Below are 9376 nucleotides of genomic sequence, written 5' to 3'. Positions count from 1 at the left end.
CCATATCCTTCAAACATCCATATCTTCCCTTGGGAAGGGCGGACCACGACTGTCAAACTCATCAAAAAACAACAAGGACAAAATTTACATCAACTGTACAAAAAACATCTATTTTACATATTATATGAAACAATGGTACATTAAGTGATAAGCCTGGTAATATATATGCTTTATGTTTTTGCTGACAAAATTCACAAAAACAGCAAAACCAACAATGTGCAAGTCTGTACTTTCTGGCTTCCCACATTGTAGAGGATGAAGAAATAGAAATACAACTGCTCAAAAAATAAATAAAGGGAACACCTAAACAACACGATGTAACTCCAAGTCAGTCACACTTCTGTGGAATCAACCTGTCCAGGTATTAGGCAGCACTGATGGTGAATCAGTTCCACCTGCTGTTGTTCAAATGGAGCAGACAGCAGGTGGAGATGAGAGGCAGGTAGCAGGACAACCCTATAAAGGAGAGGTTCTGCAGGTGGTGACCACAGTCCATGTCTCTGTTCTCGTCCTTTCTGGCTGATGTTTTGGTCACTTTTGTATTTTGTCAGTGCTCTCAGCCCCAGATGCAGCATGAGGTGGTGTCTACAACCCACACAAGCTGCTCAGGTAGTGCAGCTCATCCAGGATGGCACATCAATACGAGAAGGTTTGCTGTGTCTCTCAGCACGGTGTCCAGAGCCTGGAGGAGATACCAGGAGACAGGCCAGTACACCAGGAGACATGGAGGGGGCCGTAGGGGGGCAACAACCCAGCAGCAGGATGCTACCTCCTCCTCTGTGCAGGAGGACCAGGAGGAGCTCTGCCAGAGCTGCAGGATGATCTCCAGCAGGGCACTAATACGCATGTTTCTGCTCAAACTGTCAGAAACAGACTCCATGAGGTGGTCTGAGGGCCCCACGTCCACCAGTGGGGCTTGTGCTCACAGCCCAACACCGTGCTGGCATTTGCCAGAGAACACCAAGGTTGGCAGATTGGCCATTGGCGCCCTGAGCTCTTCACGGATGAGAGCAGGTTCACACTGAGCACATGTGACAGACGCCGTGGAGAACGTTCTGCTGCCATGATTCCACATCCAGATCTCCATGGTATGATAATATGGATTTACATTGATCATGTTTACGTTATTTTGTTCTCAACGCATTCCACTATGTAATGAATAAAGATTTTCAGCTGGAATATTTCATTCATTGAGATCTAGGATGTGTTGTTTTAGCGTTCCCTTTCATTTTTTTTGAGCAGTGTAGTTACATTTGTTAGGGACTATTTTCAGCAGCGGATGAATCCACACTCAGCGCTCTGGTGGATGTTGTGGCTCCAGTGTGTGTGCTTATTATATCAAAGGAACATGTTGGCTGGATAACATGGTGTCCTGCTCCTTACTGAGGTGGTTTTAGTGGAAACAATGGGGTTGTGAGGAGCAGAACTGTTATATAGTTCAGGTTTACATACATGATATTTGTCAGTAGATCATCATTGTTGGTTTTGTGATCTATTAACAATAAAAATATAGAATCTCATCATCCTTCCAAATAAAGCATCAAGTACAGAACATTTGTGTCTTTAACAATCATTTTTACCATTCACCTGACTCACTACTGTCGTCTTCACCCTCTTTGAATCTTGTCGTGTTGGTATTTTCACATCAACCCTGCTACCCTGTAACACCCAGCTCAGAGTAATACAAACACAAAGTGACAGACACTTCATGTAGAATGCCTTGTGTTTTCATCAGTGATAAATAAAAGGTCTTAACCACATCACAAAACCCATCAAGGTATAAACATACAGTCTTTGTGTTGGAGCCCAGATCTATCAATAAACAGCACAAGGACTATGCGCTAACATCGCCTTCATTCCTGAGCATGGTGGCCTTCTTTTCTTCTTCCAGCCCTACTTGTTTTTGCCGATTAGGTTTCCTACTCGCTGCATGAATCGTCCCAGCTTGTTGTCAGTGCTGCTTTGCGTCTGATAGCCAGAGTCATGCCTGTTCAGCGTAGAGCCTCTGTCTTTGTCTGAGGAGTGCATGCTTGCCACCCCTGTAGACCTATCTGTATGAATAGTTTCAGTGGTGAGCAAATACTCGAACCGACTGTAGGCTTTCTGTTTAGTGGTTTGATACACGGTCACTCCTTTGCCATCCAGAGCGCTCCTGGAGCTTTGTTCCTGCTCTGCTGTCTTCTTTTTGCTCGAACGCTGAGGAGCCAGTCTTTGGAATGGAGATTTATACTTCTCTGTATCTGATGGACCACCAGAAGACCTCTGTGACTTGGGGGTGCTCGGCGGTTGGCCTTTGCTGTTGCTTTGCTCTGCAGCAGCTGCCTGTGAATGGTCCGCCTTTGATCCTGAAGAATTTCTGAACGAGGCCTTTCTTTGGAAGGACTTCTCCTCTTTTTTGGAAGCTTTCTTTTCATCTGAGGTAAGCAGTGACTGTACTTTCATTCTGAGGGAGTTGTTCCTCTTGAGCGGTGGTTCCTCTGGCTGTGTTTGCCCTTTTTCTGTGTGACTGCTCTTAGCCTCACTTGCATGCAGAGATCCTGTAGAAGTCTTTGGAGCAGTTTCGGTTTCCCTGGAAACTGAGTTCTGTCCTTCTTTTGGAGCAGGGGAGCCTATGCTGTTGGTTACCTGACGTATGGACGCTTGGCTTCCTCTGGCTTGATCCTCACACTGCGGATCAGCAGGTAAGCTTGATTTCACAGAGTTCTCCTTTGGAACAGCTTTATCGTCTTTGCAAATCTCCGCACTTCCGTCTTTCAATGATACTGACTCTGACTCTAAACTGTTAACGCGAGTGTTGGAACCCTCTTTCTCTTCAGGGATTTCAGTCAAAGACTCCATTGCTCTTGGGTGCTGGACAATGAGCTTGAGCATCGCATCATTCACTTTTACATCCAAATCAGCAGCTGATGTCGTCCTGGAAAGAGGCTCGTGCCAGTCGTACGTCTGCATCGTCTTTCGATCTGCCACCGTTTTGATATCGTAGTGGGAGGCAGAGCGGTGGCCATCGGTGAGAACTTGCTCTCTTTTGTCACCTTCCTTCTTGGTGTCACTCTCTTTCAGTTTGCAGTTGTCTTGTGCACTCTGCTCTAAGTCTGTCATGCTCTGCCTTGCATCTAGACCTCTCGACGAAGATCTAAACTTAAGTCTGTCGAGAGGAGGATACATGGCTTTCAAGGACTCTTGGCTTTGCCTGAGATTGGCATACTCCTGCAGACTGAGTCTCTTTTGTCTCATTTCTTCCATTCTGGACTTGATGTCCCTGGACCTGCTGTGAATCAGCTGAGACTGATGCTCGTTTAAACCTGTGAGACTGTTGTATGGAGACGTCAACGGGGATATTGCATCACACGACGCGTCCAGCATGTCGCTCTCATTAAGATATGTGTCAATCTTCCACCTGTGGAGCGATGTTTCAGAGTTGAACGGTATCAGGTTCTGGTCCGCACCGTAACGAGTCTGGTGCCTGAGGTGCTGCTGAGACAACCTGTTTGATAGCAGGAAATCCCCACCGCCCCTCAGATTAAGTCCATTCCTCTCAGGAGAAGCTCCAATGTCCTTGGTTCCCATCCTCAGTCGAGTCACTGAGTTGATCTTCTGCAGTTCCCCGCCGTAACTGTGTCCTCTCACCAGGTTCCCCACATCAGCATAGTGAGACTGATGCAGCCTCTCCTGCATGCTCAGGCCTCTGGTCATCATGGTGGTGCTGTTAAACCTGTCGTCCTGAGCACCTCTCATGCCGTGCATCACTCTCGACCTCATGTGAACTTGATTGAGAGAAAGGTGGCTGGAGTTTGGACTCTGCAGGGTCACAGTGTCTCGCTGGTATGGGATGGAAAGATTCTCTTTACACACCAGTGCAGGAACTGTGGAGCGAGCGTAGAGTCTTCTGAACTCCTCGTCGTAGGAGCAAACCAGCTGACCTGTGATAACCAGGACCATGCTCAGGTGTATCTTCTCAAATGACCACGAGTAGCTAAAAAGAAGATGGAGACATGAAGATTAGAAAACAAACATCTTAATGATGAATTGATTTCGGGTGTAGCTAATCATATTTTCATTCAGGTTTTAAATATCTGAATTTTGATGCACTTTATCTGGTGGTCAAACACAACCAGTGATGCAAGTCAGTTAGCAGAAAACACATCACAGGCATCACAAGTCTACGAACCAGAAGTAAAGCTCACTGTTTCTGGATGTATTTTACATTTAGGGAGGGATTTTCTGTCAAAGTAATTTGAGAAGATTCTGTTTACATCCGGCATACACGTGTCATCTGTCTCTGGATGCATTATTTGGACAGCCGCCTTCTATCCACGGGCCACTGCTCTTATTTAAAAGTGTTCTTCTCATAGTTCTTGTGCTCAGATGCCACATAGCTCGGTGGGGCAGGCAGACATGTCAACAACCAGCAGTGTTGTGCAGTCGTCCTCAAATGTATTCATCCCCTTCCATTAAAGAAAAGGCAAAATTCACAATAAAATAAGTAGAAACTGAAAAAAGTAATAATAAATAAAAATTTGTTAAATTATAAGTTAGAGAAATAAGACGTTGCTTTTGAATTGTGGTTGAAAAGAATAATTTAAAAAAAACGAAAATATTGGTTTGGTGTTTTTTTTTGGAATATCTTTGTTGGACCACAATTCAAAAGCAACGTCATGATGTTCATTAAATTCTTATTTATTATTACTTTTGTCAGTTTCAACTTATTTCAGTGACAGCCTTCTTTAATGGGAGGGTGTGAGTACATTAGAGGACGACTGTATACAACAGAAGTGAACCATAACACTTAAATCTAAAATGATTCAACATCACATCGCCTTACAGTAGCTACGTTACTTCTCAGCTGAAAAGTCGGATATTTCTTCATTTGTCAAATCTAAAGATAACAGTTTGCTTAGATTCAAATATTAAATTCTTTCAATACTTTTTAAATTCACGTTTAGTTTTGACAACATAATCGATGCCCCTCAGCATGCAGGGGAAACCAGAGTTCCTCACATTTCAGGAGAACTGTTCTGCCACTGTTCCTTTTGTTTTAGTGGCTTTCTTTCCTTCTTCTTCTTCTTCATTAGAAACTCTTGTTTGATTTTGGCAGCATGCTTTGAGTGATTGTTGTATTGGAATATTTCTCTTCTGCCAAGCTTGGACAGACGGGCCGTCACCTTGTCAGCCGGTATTTTAATATATCTACAGGCTTTTATGATACCATCTATAAATGTCATCTGTCACCTTTTGCACTCGTGCAGCACCTCCGCGCTTCACTACAGAACTATGCATTCACTGTGGTAGACCTGATGCAATGTTGTTCTTTCTGGCTGAGCAATCACATAAATTGCAATGTAGATTGATAGCCCCTGCTCCAGGTCATAAGCAGTTTCTACTTTGGGGCCCTGTAGTTTCAAAATAGTACTTCTACAGGAAGGAGAAAAAGTCTTTACTGTCACAAATGATTACAGCACAATGAAATTCTCTTTTGGTGACATAATTTGACATTTCAGTGATATTATTCAGTGATCTCTTCTGTTGCATCCTGCATTTTTAAATCCGTTTCTTCAAAGGAAGACTTGCAGCGAGTGCTCCGAGGCTTGTTCAGGGCTTGTTTGAACTACCAGGGAGATGCACAGTTAAGCTGCACGCATTTACACCTCGCACTGCACACCAGGTATTGAGTGTGGCTATGGGCAAGTAGACAAGTTGATGCATGGCCCCTATTCTGATTAAATTACTTGGAATACATTTGAATGAGTAAAGGTAAGCCTGACTCACCTGTACGTTCCATACAAAACTGTCCGACAGTCCACCAGAAGAAACTTCTGTTCCAAACCTCCGTGAAACTTCATCCCGGACCGACACTGATACTGCTGCCCTTGAACTGTCCGAACACGAAGGTTCTGATAAAGGAAAACACAATAAACAAACTCAAGCATCTTTCTGAAGTGTGCTAATATATTCACAAATAAAATGAATGAATGCAATGAAGGCTGGAACAGTAAGAAAACTGAATCCCAAAATGTAAAACTCTTTAGTAGACATCTGAAATAACGATTAAAACATGAGCCACATGTGATTTAATGCACAATGACAAACAGTATAATTAAGGAGTCATTTAAAATAGATTTTCAAGTAAATACTGTTGGCTACCTTTGCCATAAATCTTTGGTCATGTCTTCAGCTTTTGAAAAGAAAAGCATCAAAGCAAAAGCTGGAATGTGACATTGCCTGTTTAAAAATCACTCCGACATGTACAGGACATGTTTCAGCTTAATTACACAGATTTACACCGAGATTATTCGCTTGTATTTTTATTGGTTGTGTTGGGTTTGGTTCAACTGGTTTGGCAACTTCCATTAGCTGGGCATCTATTAAAGAAATAGCTACCTAGTTCAGATATTGCCGTGATAAATAGCTATGATAAATGGCCAAAACAGCCCGTGATGCCGAGGCACACAACTGACGATGTGAAGCCTTTTAGCAGCCGTCCGTGCAGAACTCCCAAATCAAAAGTGATGCAACCACGAGGGATTGCAACATCTAGTCCTTTCAATGAACCTACAACAGACGTAAGCACACTATTGTGCAATGTCACTGAAATGTCAGACAATTAAAAATGATATCAACTTGCAGTAATTGCATTCTAAGTTTAATCGTAGAGTTTTTTTAATCAATAGAATTTAGATTTACAGAGACCCCACAGTAGAAATGCAATGCAACACAAGTCAGCAGCCCTTTCATTTGTGTGATTCAAACCTTATTCTGTACTTCGCATGTGGACCTATATTTCTGATGACAGACTCCGCAGCATGGGGCACCACATTTCTGTAGAGATGTTCTGTCATTCTATGTTTTTTTAGCACTCATTCATACACCAATGGCCACAGAGCTGCCATGCAAGGTGCTGCCTACCATCGGGAGCAACTTCGGGTTCAGTGTCTTGCCCAAGGACACTTGGACTGTGGAGGGGCGGAGGATCGAACCACCAACCTTGCGATTGGAGGACAACCCGCTCTGCCATCCTCTTTAAAATACCACGGTAGGTTTTCTCTTGGATTCAAGGCAGGCAACACATTTGTCATTCACTTTGTCATCTCTAGAAACTCTTGTGAAGTTTTGGTGGTGTGATTCGGATCATTCTGCCAAGCTTCTGAAGACCAAGAGTCATCTGGTCAGTCAGTATTTTAACATCATCTGTCACTCAATACTCGAACACTCCAACCTCTGTGCTTCACTATCAGCACGATGCATTCATTGTGGTGGTCCTGATCAGATTCATGCCGGACCTCATCTGAGCCAAACCCATTTAACTGGGTGAAGCACTTCCCTGTCTGTTCACTGTACATGCCATCATTTTAGGAGGATGGCTTCTATCGCTTCTGATTGCTGCTGCACATGTGTTTCAAGTGATGTTCAGTTGGTCCCTGATCATCCTCGGCTTATTCTGACACTCAGTGTTTTTTCATTTCTGCTGAAGTAGCAATAAGACACACTCCCTGACAGGGTTGTATGCTGATGTTATATAAAGTGGGGTGTGCCTGTCTCTGTCTTGGCGTTACGCTGCCTGTTCACCTGACACACTTATTTCTGATCTCGGTTTGTGATTCCACAGCTTGTTTAAATCTCGTGTTTCTGGATCTTGATCTCCTTGTGACCCCTGCCAGACCTCCACACTGCTTACAGCCACGTTTCAGACGCAGGGTGAACATAACAAAACAAGAACTATCTCCAATTCTGCTCTATTTCTAGCTCGGCAACCAAGTGGAAGCAAATCAATGGCAGTGACCACAACAGCTCCTCTGTGCAGGTCAGATTTCCTTGAGTTGTATCTTTCAGTTGATGCTCTAACCATCGGAGGCTTCTTCAACTCATTCAACCTGCAGCCTGCTTGTGCGGAGGTGTATGACTGCGCCTCAAGGGCTTTTATTTAGAGAGACGAACAAGGCAGAGCGGTAGGTTTTGTGTCCATCACCACAAGCTTTCACACAAACGCACAAAAAGGCACACGCACTTTTTGTGATACAGCACCAACATGATGGGACCTGTGTGTCAGTCCTTCTGAGGCTGGTGTTTTGATGTGGCTACTGGCTAAGCACTTTGCACAGAGATCACAAAGACGTGACTGTGCACACTCTGTTGTTTGGTCTGTTTCTGTTGAGACACCGTCCTGATGCTGCTCAACAGGAAAATCCAGACTCGCTAACAGATCTGTCCTACGGCTGCTGCAGTTGTCTCGTATGATAATGACAGGTAGAAATGCAGCAGGGAAATGCTGGTAAATGACAACGGTTTCACAGGGGTGTGGAGCAAATGTCAGACCTAATCCACTAAATGCCCCCGCCAACAGCAGAAAGGTCATGCCACAGGCAAAGCTTTCGCTGAAACACTGAAGGAATACAGAAGCGGAAAGACGTTTGTTTTTTCTCTGTAAATGTCAGAAAGTTACCAAATTAGATCTTATTTAATCAGTCAGCACGCTGCACATTGTCTGGGCTTGTCTGTGGTCCACTGTGGCTTCGTCATGTCTGCATCTTGCTGAACAGACAAGACGGGATCCTTTTTAAACAGCGTGGCCCAATTAGCACTTTCTCAGTTATGAAATCCTCTTGTGCTTGTATTGCTGTTGCTTATTGTTGGACTCTTTCATCCACAATGTGCATCATTCACACCATGCCAGGTACTAAACAGTTAAGTATGAAGAAGTAGTGGTTGCTGTTGTTTGTTTGGTATTAAACTGTGGTTCACTCCCAACAGTTTAATGTGCTTTCAACCATAAACAGCTGCCTACTGGAGTTTTAAAATGTCGTCAACTGTCACCAAACACAGTGCTTTGTATTCAAATCATTTTGCCAAATAAACATTGTCTCAGTTTGTCTGCTGTGCCTGGAAACAGGAAAACTCCCCGTGGAAGAGGTGCGACCAGAAACCCAACACAATGACAGCAGTGTGAAGCTGTCGGGTGGAAAGTAGTGGATTGGAGACGTGATGACGTAGAAGTATTAAAATAAAACAGTGTGTGTCGTAGTTTGCAAGTGATGACAACTATCAGCTGAGCACTTTTCACTTTGAAAACTTGTAATGTTAATTCAAATTGTTCTCACTCTGCTTCCCAACATCTTTGCGAGTTTAGCGCGTAAGAATTGGTTCGTTATGTTGCTCCAATCGGCGGCGGTGGAGCAGCGGTTAGCACCATCACCCCAAAACAAAAGGGTTCTGGATGTGAACTGTCTGTGTGGATTTTCCTCCCACCGTCCAGAGACATGCACTATTAGGTTAAATTCTAAGTTGTGAATTTGATCATTAATGGTTGTCTGCCTCTTTGCATTAGCCATGACAGACTGGAGTGTCCCAGACTCCAGCCCTGCTGCAACCCTCTACAGCAGGG

General features: G+C 44.0%; 1 protein-coding gene across 1 annotated transcript in view; it reads right to left on the bottom strand.

The window, feature by feature from the left end:
- Nucleotides 1-1414: 1414 nt before the first annotated feature.
- Nucleotides 1415-9376, bottom strand: part of LOC103359050 (protein FAM83B-like) — a 13003-nt gene continuing 5041 nt past the window's right edge. The window contains exons 4-5 of the mRNA XM_008284231.1: nt 5767-5891; nt 1415-3973 (exon numbers count right to left, since the gene is read on the bottom strand). Coding sequence (XP_008282453.1) covers nt 1894-3973; nt 5767-5891 — 2205 coding nt within the window. The 3' untranslated portion in view covers nt 1415-1893. The remainder of the gene's footprint in view (nt 3974-5766; nt 5892-9376) is intronic.

Source organism: Stegastes partitus, unplaced genomic scaffold, assembly GCF_000690725.1.
Source record: "Stegastes partitus isolate 25-593 unplaced genomic scaffold, Stegastes_partitus-1.0.2 Scaffold352, whole genome shotgun sequence".
Classification (NCBI taxonomy): Eukaryota; Metazoa; Chordata; class Actinopteri; family Pomacentridae; genus Stegastes; species Stegastes partitus.
Note: the sequence above shows the minus strand (reverse complement) of the source record. Positions and strands in the feature narration are given on the sequence as shown.